The 15,619-nt window shown below is 38.4% G+C and overlaps 1 protein-coding gene across 1 annotated transcript in view; it reads left to right on the forward strand.

Moving 5' to 3' along the window:
- LOC308507234 (cadherin-related family member 3-like) overlaps window positions 1-15,270 on the forward strand; it is an 87,897-nt gene extending 72,627 nt beyond the window's left edge. The window contains exons 12-19 of the mRNA XM_081071938.1: window positions 361-593; window positions 4,559-4,730; window positions 5,952-6,196; window positions 7,268-7,467; window positions 8,220-8,239; window positions 8,343-8,407; window positions 9,709-9,757; window positions 14,750-15,270. Coding sequence (XP_080928064.1) covers window positions 361-593; window positions 4,559-4,730; window positions 5,952-6,196; window positions 7,268-7,467; window positions 8,220-8,239; window positions 8,343-8,407; window positions 9,709-9,757; window positions 14,750-14,907 — 1,142 coding nt within the window. The 3' untranslated portion in view covers window positions 14,908-15,270. The remainder of the gene's footprint in view (window positions 1-360; window positions 594-4,558; window positions 4,731-5,951; window positions 6,197-7,267; window positions 7,468-8,219; window positions 8,240-8,342; window positions 8,408-9,708; window positions 9,758-14,749) is intronic.
- The last annotated feature ends 349 nt before the right edge of the window (window positions 15,271-15,619 follow it).

Genomic DNA, 15,619 nt, shown 5'->3' on the forward strand with positions numbered 1-15,619 from the left:
ATTTGGAAGCTAGGCAGCCTTGTTCCGGAGTCTGTACAGTGAACCATTATCTGATGCTAATCTTTGTATAATGCCTAGCAGAAAATAAGCATGCAATTCATGTAAGCTAACTATTATTGTTATAAAGTTTTTGTTAACTCATATCATTAGACTCATGCCATGTAATTTAAATAGGAAGAGGACTGTAAATCCACCCTCCGTCACATAGAGTTTGGCTTTTTAAGCATATTTCATTGTCCAAAAATATTCAGGTTGATCCTTCAAGAAACTATGGTGCCATTTGGAAGGCAAAGACATGTTAAGCTTTTAAAAGCAGTGTATCTCCAAAGCAAGAATGAACCATACTAAATGTTATTGCAGCTTTCTACAAAGTTGGAAGAGTGACTGCCATTGATGAAGACCACCCACCAAACTGTGTGACTTACAAAATAACCAGTGGAGATATTCAAGTTGTACAAAGATTCTGGATTCACCCTCTCTCTGGAATGATTGAACTCACCACACAGCCAGACTACGAGACCGTGAAGCAGTATAACCTCACCGTGGAAGGTGTGGACTGTGACAGATTTCACCCTCGCACAGCGATGACCACGGTAAGTAGACAGCCTCAGAGATGATCTAAGATCTAATTTATTACAATCGAAATGGTCAAAGAAAAACCATGATAAATGGTCAAATATTAACAACAATAATTCTCATGAGATTAAAAAAAATTATAATTGCAAATATGCATCTAGCACTATAATGTGCCAACTCCTGTTGTTGGCACATTTTATATGTTGATGAAGTTAATGTACATTTAGTCTTTGTGGTAGGCAGTATTATCATCATTTCCACTCTACAGATGAGGAAATTCAGGCACAGAGTTTACTCAGTTACTCAGTATTTGTAGAACTGGACTCCAACCCAGGCTGCCTGTCATTAAGAGGTGATGTTTACAATGAAGGTAGTTAACTAATGTGCATTCTTTTGGCATCACAGTGGGGGAAAGTGTGGGCCTCTAAATTATTTTAGCAACATCAAAGGACTCTTGACAAATATCAAGAGTGAATACTGCTGTGTTGATGATATGGTACTATGAGATTTTGTCATTGGAGAAAAGATAGAAGTAGAATTGAAGAATTTTTAAAATTTATTTATTGGGGTGATAATTATTAGTAAAATTACATGGATTTCAGGTATACAATTATGTATTACATCATCTATAAATCCCATTGTGTGTTCACCACCCAGAGTCAGTTCTCCTTCCATCACCATATATTTGATACCCCTTACCCTCATCTTCCACCGCCACCCCCCTTACCCTCTGGTAACCACTAAACTATTGTCTGTGTCTATGAGTTTTTGTTTCTCTTTTGTTTGTCTTGTTCTTTTGTTGTTTTTCGTTTATATACCACATATCAGTGAAATCATATGGTTCTCTGCTTTTTCTGTCTGACTTATTTCTATCTTGAGAGTATAATTCTTATAGCTTTTGTTTATTGGGAAACTATCCCTCAATGCTGAATGAAAACATTGCTGGGTATAGTATTCTTAGTTGTAGGTTTTCTCTTTTCGTCGCACTGAATATATCATGCCACTCTCTTCTAGCCAGCAAAGTTTCTGCTGAAAAATCAGCTGATATAGTCTTATGGGGGTTCCCTTGTACGTAACTAGTTGTTTTTCTCTTGTTGCTTTTAAGATTCTCTCTTTATCTCTAAATTTTGACATTCTAATTATTATGTGCCTTGGCATGATTCTCTTTGGGTTCACCTTGTTTGGGACTCTCCTTGCTTCCTGGATGTGGATGTTTGTTTCCTTCACCAGGTTAGGGAAAGTTCCAGCCATCATTTCTTCAAATAGGTTTTCTGTCCCTTTCTCTCTCTCTTCTTTTTCTGGGACCCCTATGATGTGAATGTTAATATGCTTGATGTTGTCCCACAGTTCTCTTTTGCTATCCTCATCCTTTCAAATTCTTTGTTCAATTTGCTCTTCCAATTGGGTGATTTCCACTATAGTGTCTTTCTAATGGCTGATACATTCTGTGTCATCTGACCTGCTGTTGATTTCCTCTAGTGAATTTTTCATTTCAGTTATAGTCTTCAGTTCTGATGGTTTCTTTTTTACATTGTTTACCTCTTTGTTGAAGTTCTCATTGAGTTGACCTACTGTTCTGCAGAGTTTGATGAGCATCTTTATGACTGTTACTTTGAACTCTTTATCTGGTCGACAGCTTACTTCTGTTTCATTTAGTTCTTTTTCCGGGGTTTGGTCTTGCTGTGTGTGTGTGTGTGTGTGTGTTTGTGTGTGTCTTCTCATTTTTCTTGTGTGTTTCTATGCATTAGGTAGATCAGCTATGTCTCCTGGTCTTGAAAAAACTGGCCTTATGTAGAGGTGTTTTATGATGTGCCGTGGTGCAATCCCCTCCCCCCAGTCACCAGAATCAGGTGCTCCAGAGGTGTTCCCTGTGTGGACTAGTGTAGCCTCCTGTTATAGCTGAGCCACAACTTCTGTGGACACCCTGGCAGGTGAGGACGGTCCCTGGCTGTGAGGCCTGGCCACAATTGTTGTGGGTATGCTAGCGTGCAGGACAGCCCTCCCACTACCCCCCACCCCCTGCCGTGGTGCAGCTGGCTGGTGGGTTTGACTGCAATTGCTGCTGGTCATTTGGTGTGCAGAATGGGCCTCTGGTGTGGCTGGCTGCAAGGTGAACCTATTGCAAACACACTGCTGTGTGCTGGTGCTGACTGAGGCTGCCAACCAGGTGTGGCAAGGCAGGAGCCACTTTGAGGGGATACCAGTGATGGTTGAGGCTACCCACCAGATGTGGCAGAGCAGGAGCCATGTTAGAGGGCTGCCAGCTGGGGTGGGTCCTCAGAGAAATACCACAGGGGGGTGAACAGTGTTAGCAAGGTTAATGAAGACTGTCAGAAATGGTGCCTGCCAGTGTCAGACCAGATAAGTGGAAGGAGAGTAAAGAAAGGAAAACAACATGGTATCCACCAGCACTTCTGTCCTTGGAGAAAGTTTAAACAGATCCCTACACCCCCAGCATACACTCTAAAATTAGTCAATGTATCACCTTCACATAAAACCCAGGTGCTTTTCAAACTGCTGCCTATGCACTGGGACTCGGAAAGAGCATGACCTTGGTTTCCCACAGCCCTTTGGCTCCCCCAAATGTAAATCCTGCTGGTTTTCAAAGCCAGGTGTTATGGGGATCCTCTTCGCAGTGCAGGTCCCTGAGGCTGGGGCTCGGACCTGTCACTTTTTTAGGGGGGGCTCTAAGGCTGTAATATTTCTCACACTGTGGGTCACCACATGAGGCATGGGGGGCAGGGTGGGTCTTGACAAGACTGAGTCTCTATCCTCCTATCCATCTCAATGTGGCTCTTTCTTTATAACCTTAGTTGCAGAAAATCTGGTCTGCTAGTCTTCAGGTCATTCTCAGAGAAAGCTGTTCTGTACGTAGTTGTAGTTTTGGAGTCAATGACAGGAGGTGAACTCAGGATCTTCCTACTCTGTCATCTTCAACCAGAAGTAGGAGTGTCACTCTTGAATGACAGTTTAGCTTGTCCATGAAATGTTGTTTCTTGCAGTTGGTGCACTGTCCCCACAACAAATGTGTGTCCAGATCATCATGTCACTGCCCCCCAAAGTTTTAATAAAGGTTTCTAATCCCAAGTCCTGTGTTGTTTTCATTATATCATAACAATCTCCCTAAAATAATATGAAAACACCTCACATATTAACAGAACAGATAGCTATATTCAATCTATAGAAGTAGCATTAAAGAATGAATTATCCCCCAAGAATTTAGCTGTGTTGTTAAAACATTACAGAAACCATTTAAAAAAAGATAATACTTGCAAATATGAGCACACCAGGGATTTTTCTGCAAATGTTGTTGAGAAAGTTATTACTCATCTAAGAGGTGGGCAGATAACCTTTCTAAGCTCACTGGCATTCAATCACTGACATTTAAAAATCCTTGATATTTTGATCTTTTTTCCATGTAAATCGCACTTTCCTGGTTTATGGTATTTTAATTAAAAAAAGGTTGATAACAGACCCTGATTAAGATCAGAGTATACATGGAGGTAATCATATTGTTACCAAAAAATACATTGTGCTTGAGAGAATAATGCAGAGGAAGCCCCTAAATTATGAAAGAGGAAGCAAACTCAGTATATACTTGTAGTTGCCATTAAGTATAGATATTTTAAAAGTTTAAAGAATTACACTTTTTAGGAGAATCATTCTTCAGCTTTGCTTTTCTTATCATTTATATCTTATCATTATCACTGTGAGTTTTCCACAGGTTCTTCTAATGAGTCTGAAGCTCTCCCAAATGGCCACACTGAATGTAATAGTTGACCCAGGAATACTAAACCAATGGTCTAGTTGACTGACAGCCAGAACCCAAGTCTGCAGGAATATTTCTTCAAACTCAAAATTCCAGACTTTTAATTTAATAATTCTAAATGATCTGTTTCTACCCAGATGCTTATTTCTGATTTTGTGTGTAAATAGTCACATGGCGTGGATGTAATGTTTGTTTATCCATTGTTGCTGACAGGTCACTGTTGACATTGAAGATGAGAATGATGAAACACCTGTCTGCACACCCTCTTTCTATAAGGCAGTCATTTTTGAGAATGTTGTTGCTGGGACAACTGTCAATGGCTTCGAATTAAACTGCCATGACAGAGATTCACAAGATTTTGAAATGCGCTTTGAGATAGTTTCTGGTGAGTAATTTTATTATTTCTTTTGATCATGAGCCTGTGTTAAATTGACATTAGTTATATGCTGTTCGACATGATATAAACTGAGAAATAACTATGTTTATAAAAGTTAAGCTATTTCATATTTATGGCATTAAGTTTCCTCAAGGAACTATTTTCACTTCCACATACCTAATCTAATTCCCCTTGTGGTGGAACTATCAGTGATTTCAAAGATACTTGACAATGAAGAGACTTTGGGCCTGCATGGGAAACACTGAATGGTAAGCTACAAGGGAATAAGTCTGCTGTCCTTGGTTCTGGCTGAAAACAACAGCCACCTTTCCAGGTGATATGAATACAGATTCTCTAAGATAGATGTTTTCAGCTATGTTATTGTTGGATTCACAAAGATCCCTACCCACTTTAGTCATCATCTTGTGACATATGGAAGAAATTTACTGGAGACCACATATGTCCTGAAGGATAGGTACACAGTAGCATACAAGACAGATATGGATCTTATGTTCATGAAAACCATTGTTCATTAAACTAGTAGTAACATCAACAATTATAAAATTATACAGTATGACAAGTTCTATTAAGGAAAACTACTAAGAGAGTATATGAGACAGTATATCAAGAAGAAATACCTCAAGTACGGAGGTCAGTGTGATGGGAACGTGGACATCAGTACCCACATTGCCAATTAATGTTAAAGACTCGTTCAGTGTCTGCTTCTCTCGCTAGGTGATGAGCTTCCTGGAGGTGGGGACTATGTGCATGTTGTTTACAACAGCGTCTCCAGGGCCACTGAGACTTCACTTGACACCTAGTAGGAGTTCAACAGATTGTCGTGGTCTGATTGGCCCATTTGCTGTTGATGTAGACTAAGCTGAAGGTGGAAGTAAAAGTTTTCTGAGCGGCAGATAAAGGAGGGGGAGCAATAATATTATTATTATTAAGGCAGAGCAATAATTTGATAATAGTCTGACACTTGCAGATCTTCTAGGAAGATCAAACTCATGATCTTAACCTTTACAACAATTGTTTTAAACAACTGAATTGATTACTCATTTGATTTCAGTTTTATTATAAGCCTGGTATACATATAGGAGTTCAGAGAACAATAGAAATTGTATTTATTTACACTTACTGTGTTTCAAAACCAACGTTTGGTAGCTTGAGAAAACCCTTTTACCATATCTGGACATAATTATAATTTTTAAATTATTCCTTTTGAAGGAAACGAGAACCATCATTTTGGATTTGACCCAACTCGAGGTTCAAATACTCCAAAATTAATTGTGAAGAACCCTTTTAACTTTGAATCTGGAGCTGACCTGCATCAGCAGTACCATCTCGTGGTCCACATAATCGATGACAACCTGAAATACAGCAAAGCCACCAGGCCCAGGACGGGCACCACTAGTATAGAGATTTATGTGATGAGGGTCAATACACCCCCTCCTCCAACCACCAGTTCTGAAGTAAAGAGTTATGGAATTTAATTTGGGTCTCTGTGTGGGGATATTCGACTGGAAATTCAAGTTTCATCTAGAAAGGCTAACAGGCTACTTAGGGCATCACTTTCACCCATATATCTTTTCACTTGATCACTACCTCATCCACCCCCCAGGCCACATTTTAGAGTGTGCACCTGACAGTACAAACTGTGGGTGAGAGAAATTTTGTGATAACTGCAGGTGGAGCACAGAATACCCCCAAGCAACTAATTATGCCTGAATTCTCTGAAACTGCTGCCCACCAGCACGTCCCACTGGTCAATGAAATCGATCAATTAAAAATCTCTACAAATAACAGGCACTTTTAAACCTTATTCTCTAGAGCTGTGTTCTTCATAGAATGGGCACCTACCACGTGCCAGGCTTTGTACTATGTGGCTGCTATTCATCATTGCATCTAATTTTTGATCCAATCCTGTGAAGTTTAGCAGCCCCTTTAGCATTTTGTTATTTCAAAAAGAGATAAGCAAAGCCTCTTCAGGACTCCAGAATGGCTTCTGAGTCACCCAAGGATAACGTCTATGCAGTAGACGGTATGGTTAGTGTATTTTATTGTCTTCTACCCTTTGAAATAGTCATTTGTTATAACATGGATTATAAATCTTTCCAACAGAATATTTGATTTCCAAGAGCATGCTGTTCTCTCCAGCTGCACAAAAGAGTTTTTCTTATGTAATGGAGATAATGAGGCATAGAAGTCTAAAAGTACCTCAGATGCTATCTATTTCAACCCTTTGATTTTACAGATGAGAAAACTGAAGTCAAAGAGGAGAGATATTTTTGTCCAAGTTCACAGAGTGGTCATTGCATACAATTCAAGTCATAAGTTCCTTAAATTGTTGCCTTTTCTAGGCTTGAGCGTTCCTCAATATTACCTCAATATTACCTGTAGTATTTTCAAAACTCCATATGTCTGAGTCCATACCCCACTGTCTGTATAGGACCATGGCTCTATACTGGTGCTACTATGTGTGAGCAGATGCTCTCTGAAAACACAAGTTAATGCTCTGTTTGCTTTGAAATAATATTTCCCAGCAAAGAAAAGGTCTGACTGTTGTGTACACAGCTATCAACACGTACACATCCAGTGGCTGGTATATCCCTTTTATCTTCACGTTGATGGCTGTTTTCTTTGCCGGGTTGGTTTCCTGGGTATGTTTCCTGCTTTGGAGATATGGAAACCCCATGGGATGCTGTCAGAAAATGGCCAAGGAATTTTCCGAGCCCAAACCCAAGTATGTGATTTTTCTTTCTAAGCTTCTGATATAAAGAGTTGAAATCAGTTGGGGTTTGGTGATCTCACACTGACCTGCTTCTGCCTAAGTTTGCTTTTGAGGGGCACAGAGGAGAGTACTTGGGATACGAAACTCAGTGGTGCTTTTCACCATGACTCCAGCCCTGCTCTATCTCATAAACAATTGGAGAGCTTTCTTTGAAAAACAGCAACATATCCTGGGGTTCTACCTTAGATTATCTGAAACAGGTTTTCTGTGAGAATAGATGTTAAAGAAATCAATTTGTGAGTAGACAAGCCAAACAGTTCCCCATATTATTTTGATGCAAGCAGGTCACGGGTGGGTATTTTACAACCACCAGGGACTACCTTAGAGACAGATACTAAATCTAGGTGCCTTCTCCATACTTGGTCTGAATTTATGTGAAGATGGCTAGAGGAACAAAAGAAAGGGATAGAAAGCACAGCTGCTTTCATCGCCATCCAAAAATAGTTCTTCAGGGAGCAGAATAGGATGGCCTCAAAAATAGAGTTGATTATGAATTTTTGTTAACTAAATAAGGATAATTTATGATTCAGTGAAGGGGGGTGGAGATGGTTAATGAGATCAGTATATTATTCCACGTACAACATTTTAATCTTTTTAAATCGGGAGTGAGAGAGATGTGGTAATAGACATGTGCTGCAAAATATTTTTTTGCCATGTGTTAGCATCATGAAGCTGACATTTTGTCAAATTTTCTTTTCATACAGGGGTATGAAGTATATTGCAGGTAAGATACAGGTCGCTAATTGTCACATGATTATTATGAATTGTGTGACTTTTAAAAGCCACTCATCAGGTAAATGTCTGTTATTTAATTATTTTTTGAACAGGAGATGAATATCAAAAGGAAAAGATTGTCATTGGAAACAGAAATAAAAAAACAGAAGTATTGACAGTAAGTACATTTGGTGATCCCTCTGTAGTAGAAGAAAGGGCACTACATTTTCTCATAAGTATTGTTCAATGAAAAATTCTTCCATATAAACATATAGTACATCTACTCAGGCATCATAGAAAAGAAATAAAATCATTTTAAATTGTCTGCTTCTGTTAAACTTCTGTGTATTACAAAACTGGGATTTCAGGTCTAGTCTTAGAATCTGGCTTCGGTCAGAATTTGCCTCAAATATTGTATGTGTATTCAATAAAAACAACTCTCGACAAATGGAAATCCAGCATTATCTACCATTACTTAAAAATAAGATCTAGATTTGAAAATAGATTATTATATATGATAGAGCTGAATACGTTTTCAACCCTGGAGTTTCTCAGCAGATGGTAAAATCTATATCCTAGGGTATCTGAAATCTTAAAATTGGGTGAGGCTCATCATTAAATCATCCATATAAACAACTGTACAAGGGTAAGATTGGTTCCAGGACATATAAACGTGGAAAAGAAAAAGAAAGGGCATTTTCAGCCTTCATCCCCCCTTTTTGCTCTCCATCTGCTGCCCCGTTTACCAAGGACTTTCCTATCTGAGTCCTGACTAACCACGACATTATTTCATGAGCTGGTTCTCTTTCAATGCTCCTTTCCCCTACCTCTTCCTTTATGAAACCGATGCCCGCCAATCTCTGTATTAGTTTGCTAAGGCTGCCAAAAATAAAATACCACAGAGTGGGTGGCTTGAACAACAGAACTTATTTTCTCCCAGTTCTAGAGTTTAGAAGGGTCAGATGAAGGTGTTGGTAGGTCTGGTGTCTTTGGCTGCTTTCTCTCTGTGTCCCCTCTCTGTGTCATCCCTCATCTGTTTTGTCTGTGTCCTTATCTCTTGTTCTCATAACATCAGTCATATTACGTTAAGACCTACCCATATGACCTCATTTTATTTTAATCACCCATGTAAAGGCGCTGGCTTTAAATACAGTCACATTCTGAGGTATCGGGGGTTAGGGCTTAAGCATACAAAATTTGAGGGAACACAATTCAGCCCATAACTCCTTCCATCCCAGATAAGAGACTTCACATCAATAAAAAGATCTGAGTTGAGGGAGGGCTTGATGGGCAGACTGATGTGGAGGATGGGGCTGGCAGGAGACAAGAACAGCAGGAAAAATTTGAACCAGGCTTCCAGCCCTCTACACAAGAATGATGAGGTGATTTATAAGAATTCACCTGCTCAAAGTACTCACCATAGGTCAAAACTAATTTATGAAGCTGACTCCATTGCTAACATTTTGTGTTTTTCGTAAGGAAACCATTGTGTATGAGACCATATTTGATGGAGAAGCTGTTGATCCAGGTATGATGTTTAAGTATCTTTTGAGTTAAGCCTATTTTGCCTATTTGGATGCTACACTGTGTGAATAAATTACTTATTCATTATGCTTTGCATAATAAGACTGTCCTAAAGTAAACATTTCCAGGGCCAGATAGGTAAAGTAAATGATTGAAAGGAGCCATATAAGACAGTAAGTTCAATCATCAATGGCATTTGATGCTTCGGGGATATGGCTATTACTGGGCTCTGTCAGATTATTGCCACATTGGGAATAGGCCTGGAGTTGCCAAAATTCTGATACTTAAAAAGAAGTTAGAAATCCAAGTTGTTACATGAAATCTGCCCATTTAAAAAATACAGGTAAGTAATTCGATTTAAACAAACTCCATTGTACAAGACAAGTAAAATACATTTTCCGTCCTGGTTACATATTTTTGTGTATACTACCCCAGGACTTACTGGCTTAAAACAACAACCATTTTATTATATCTCACAATTTTGTGGGTCAAGAATTTGTGTAGGTGCCACCTGGACAATTCATTGGCTTTATGATATTAAAAAGGACTTTAATGGTATTCAGTGGGCAGCTGGTCTGGTCTGGTCTGGTGGGTCCAACGTGGCCTAATCACACGCCTGACAACTTGGTGGGTGTAGTTGCCTGCTTGGGCTCACGCAGTTCCTACCTCTTCTTCATGTAATCTTAGGGCCTCTTCATGTAGTCTCTCAAGCAGGATTCGCTGAACATCTTCTATATCAGTTTAGATCTCCCAGAGGGAGTTCCAAGGAATAGGAAGGTGAAGTTGCCATTTTCCGGAGGCATGGGCCTGGAAACTGGCACAACGTCACATCTACCATATGCTGCTGGTTAATCCACTCAGTTTACCAAGATTTAAAGAGAAGCATATATTCTACCTCTCCAGGGATAAAGCCAAAGAATCTGTGACTATCTTTAATCAACCACAACATCTATAGGCCAGGTGTCATGGGTTTGCAATTCCTGGTCGAAAGATTTCTTTTATGAAACTTGAAATTGTATAGCAGATCATATCTCCATTTTATAAGCTTTCAAAGACTTTTCTTTATTCCCTGCACTTCTTCTCTAAAGAAGGGGCAGGAATAGGATATCACCAGAGGTATTTGTAAAACCCTGGATGTCAGTTAGGAGACTTGGGGTTGAGCGTTGACATAACCACTAACACGCTACGTGAAACTGGACAAAGTACTTAACTTCTCTGAGTCTCCCTTTTCCCAGCTGAAAAATCAGAATAATATTGTGGGCTTTGCCTATTACACGATGGTTATGATGTTTAAACATGAATGTAATGAGCGTAAAAATTCTTTTGTAAAGGGTCATTTACATGGGGTATTAGTCACAAAAAAACTCATTGGCAATAGAGCAGTTTGTGACCCTTTACAGCAAATTAAATGCTGGCAGCTCTGGATGTTTTGGCATGCAATGATTGATGCTTTATTACTGACCTCCAAGCTCTCCACAAAGAAATATAACCACTTATACTAAATTAAAAACATACTGCTTATGTCCTAATTAAATCTATGTTAAATCTATGAGTTCCAGTTTTCAGGAATTCTTGAAAAGCAGACGTAAGCACTTTTTTGAGTGCTTACCTATACCACATCTGCCTTGTCTCATTTAATCCTCACAACAACCCTATATTGGGAGCGCCATCAGGTCTCCATTTTATGGACATTGAAACAGAGGCTCAGAGAGGTAATGCATGTGTTTAGGGTTATATAGCTTTCTTTCTTTTCAAAGAAAAGAAGGGAAAGAGTTTGGTGGAGCTCTACTGAAGAGAGACTAAATCTTAATTGTGGTAGAACAGAGGCAGAGCAGGAGGAGGTGGGTAGGTACTTGGCTACAGAGCAGTGAGGACACTGTTGTGTGCCGACAATGGGAGGAAGGTCTTGTACCAGACCTCCCGGTGGGAGAATGGCAGAGTGGCCTGTAGCAGACCTTCACGATCATCTCCTGGTTCTTCTACTTAGCTGTTATTATTGAAATAATCAAAATTACTATATGATACTTCTTGCTTTCCTCTAAAGTATGTAAAAAATGTGCATTTAATAAATGCCTGTTTAGTACTTGCAATAGAGGAGACTTATTCTGAGCTCTTTATAATTATTAACCTATTTAATTTTTATTGTGTTAAACACACATAAAATAAAATTTACCATTTTAACTATTTTTAATTGTACCATTCTGTGGCATTAAGTACATTCACATACTGTGCAACCATCACTCCCTTCCATCTCCAGAACTTTTTCATCCTCCCTAACAGGAACTCTATACTTCTTAAATACTAACCCCTCCTTCCCTCTGCCTCTGGAAACCACCATTCTGCTTTCTGTCTCTACTTTAGGTACTTCCTATAAGTGGAATCACCTAATATCTATCCTTCTGTGACTGCTTCATTTCACTAAGCATAACATCATCAAAGTTCACTCGTCTTGTAGCATGTGTCAGAATATTCTTCCTTTTTAAAGCTGAGTAATATTCCATTGTATGTGTTTGCCACCTTCTGTTTATCCATTCATCCAGCAATGGACATATAGATTGCTTCTACCTTTTGACTATTAAAGCTGCAGTATCACCTATTTAATTTTAACATTTTTGCCTACACACTGAAAGATTTTATGTTTAACTATACAGTTGCAGACTTATTAGAACATGTTATTAGGACATTTCTAATATCGAATCATAGCGAATGTTTGTTGAATTCTTAGTACGGTGAAACGCTTTTACATCATTTCTTTATTCTCATAATTATTTTTGAAGTAGTGACTATGATAATTATCCTCATTTTACAAATGATAAAACTGAGGCACAGAGGGACAAGGTCCCCCCAGGATCACAGTTTGATGAGAGGAAAGAGTCAGGATTCAAAGCTACCGGTTTCCCTGAAAATAAGACCCAGCTAGACCATCATCTCTAATGTGTCTTTTAGAGCAAACATTAACATAAGACCCGATCTTATTTTAATATAATATAAGAGCTGGTCTTATAATATAATATAATATAACATGATATGGTATAATACCGGGTCTTATATTAATGTTTGCTCCAAAAAATTCATTAAAGCTAATGATCCAGCTAGGTCTTATTTTCAAAGAAACATGGTCGTCAGTCTGACACAGGAACCCTCACCCTAACATTAGTCATGATATTTCTTACCACTGGACTGGTAAGAAGCAGTGTATTAATAAACACTGGGCTCTAGATTGCTCCATTCTACAAAACACAACAAAACAAATATGCAGAGCCTAATAAAGGTAAACTGTTATAGTCATTTTTTGCCCATTCAGCATTTGACTGACACTTATCACATTTGGTTTTCTCAATTCTGAGGACGTAGTTACTATGTGTTTAGAATGACGCAGTTGGCTTATTTTGAAACTGGATGTTTGATGCCTGACTCAGCAATTAGTTTTCAAGTTCTAACATGCACTATTGAGTGATGGTATAGATTTTTTTGGTAGAGGGAGGTGTTTTTCAGGGAAGTGCATGGTCTATCCTAGCACAGTGGTCCTAGCACAAGAAGTACCTTTCAAGTAAAGGATTTTTGAGAGCTGACACTTAGAGAAGAGAAATATTTTAAAATAAAACAAATTTTGCTGTATGTGTTGGGACATACAATCATTTATTAAATGTTCTGTGGAACTCAGAATGTGATGCATAAGGCATCATTTTATTCATAAAGTCTAATCAAAGTAAAAGGAGACATGGCCCCCTATCCTATGTGGGTAGCATTTAGAGCTCGGTAGCTGAACTCCCCGGGTTCAATACTAAGTTTGCCACTTACAAATGGTGTGACATTGACAGTTACTTAATATCTCTGTGCCCCAGTTTCCTCAGCTCTAAAATGTGGCTCATAACATGTATGTATGTCACAAGGATGTTGAGTGGATTAAATGAATTGATATATGAAAACAGAGTCTGGTACATAGTAAATGCTATAGGAGTCAGCTATTACTATGTATTGCTGTTATTATTATTACTTTTATTTATTAATTACATCCTAGACACCTAAGATACAACAGTTGCTTGACTTCCTGCTATATCAGACCCTACTTACCCTGTTTCTTTTCCCTTGTATATTTTTATATTTCATTATTGTTTCCATAAAGGGTTGGCAGAATAAACCTCAGACACTGTGTAAGGCATATCACTTGAGGGACAATTACAATAATAGTTTGACATGTTCTTTTTTTAAACTTTTGATTTTTAAAATAATAACAGATTTAGAAGAAATTGCAAAAACAAACAAGCAAAAAAATACAGAGAGGTACTCTGTACCCATCACCTAGCTTCCCCCAAATGCAACAGCTTTTATAACTACAGTACCAAAACCAGGGAATTGACATTGGTCCAATAAAATTAACTGGACTACAACCTTTATTCAGATTGGCTCAGTTTTTGCATGCACTTAGTTTTTTTGTCTGTGTGAGTAGTTTTATGACATTTATCGTGTTTCCCCAAAAATAAGACCTAGCCAGACAATCAGCTCTAATGCGTCTTTTGGAGCAAAAATTAATGTGAGACCCGGTATTGTATTGTATTGTATTATATTATATTATATTATATCATATTATATTGTATTATATTATACTTGTCTTGTATTATAGTAAAATAAGACAGGGTCTTACATTAATTTTTGCTCCAAAAGACGCATTAGAGCTGATTGTCCGGATAGGTCTTATTTTCGGGGAAACACAGTAACAACCACTACCATGGTCAAAATGGAAAACCTTTCCTTCACCACAAAAGAACTCTTGAGTGCTAAAGGGGCAATTTTTAATGCATGCGCAATCACATGCTGCTTCAAGTTGTTCTTTTAGTTTTCCCTTTGGTAACAGAGCAAGGCTTGATAAGAGAAGCAACTTGTCACTACGCTGGTTATATGGCAAATGATCAATAAACGCTTTATGGGATGAATAAATGCTTTGTGAATTCATTATAATTCACTTTCTCTGTGTTTTGTGTTCTTCTCCCTGCAGTTTCTGGGAATGTGTATGAATATAACAGCAGAACAGGTGCAAGAAAGTGGAAGAAGCCCCTTAGCCACCAGGAGGAGTCCTTGGCAAACATGTACTCTCTCCCAGACACCCCCACTTCTGAGGAGCCCACATCCTTAAAATTTCCCATGCAGGAGTAGTATTTTCTTTTGTCTCTGAATGATTGCTTTTTTGTGTATGTCACTGTCATGACAATTTTTATTTGGCAACCTAAAATTAAATTGTAGATGTGAAGCCAGCTGCTTTGTTCACAGCTTTTTATAATCTTCCAGTTGGAGGTGTTGAGTGAGGGCAGCAGGACTGGTCGAACTTGAGTCTCTAAATATGCTTTGCTGAAAACTAGAGATTAAATTGATACATGTTCACGGTCTGACTTTTCCCAGTGTAAGGTGTGCTTGTTACGACTGGAGATTTTGTTTTGCTCACTCCTGTAGTTCCAGCACATGCTTGGCACATAATGGGGACTCTATACATATTTGGGGAATAAATGAATTTGAATATATAAATTTAGATCTCGTGTCTTTAATTCAAATTGCATATAACTCCTATGATCCACAGAACACAAATGGGAATTATTTTTAGAGAAGAACTTTTTTGGTTGCTAGTAGTCACGAAAAATAAAGGATTTTTTTCAGTATTTTTGAAAAGCACAATTGATCTTGCTTTCAATTTTCTTTTTATAGCACCATGGAGAACGACCACCTGACATTTTACTTATTATTATTGATGACTTTTCAAGGAAATGTTGGAATCCAGTGCTTTGAGAGCTATGTACTTAGACAAATAAGTTTTTAAATACAGATGAGCTCTCTGATGAGCTCCCTTCTTGGGTATTCCAAGACATACGATAGT

Source organism: Rhinolophus hipposideros (assembly GCF_964194185.1).
Source record: "Rhinolophus hipposideros genome assembly, chromosome: 14".
In the NCBI taxonomy this organism is placed as follows: domain Eukaryota; kingdom Metazoa; phylum Chordata; class Mammalia; order Chiroptera; family Rhinolophidae; genus Rhinolophus; species Rhinolophus hipposideros.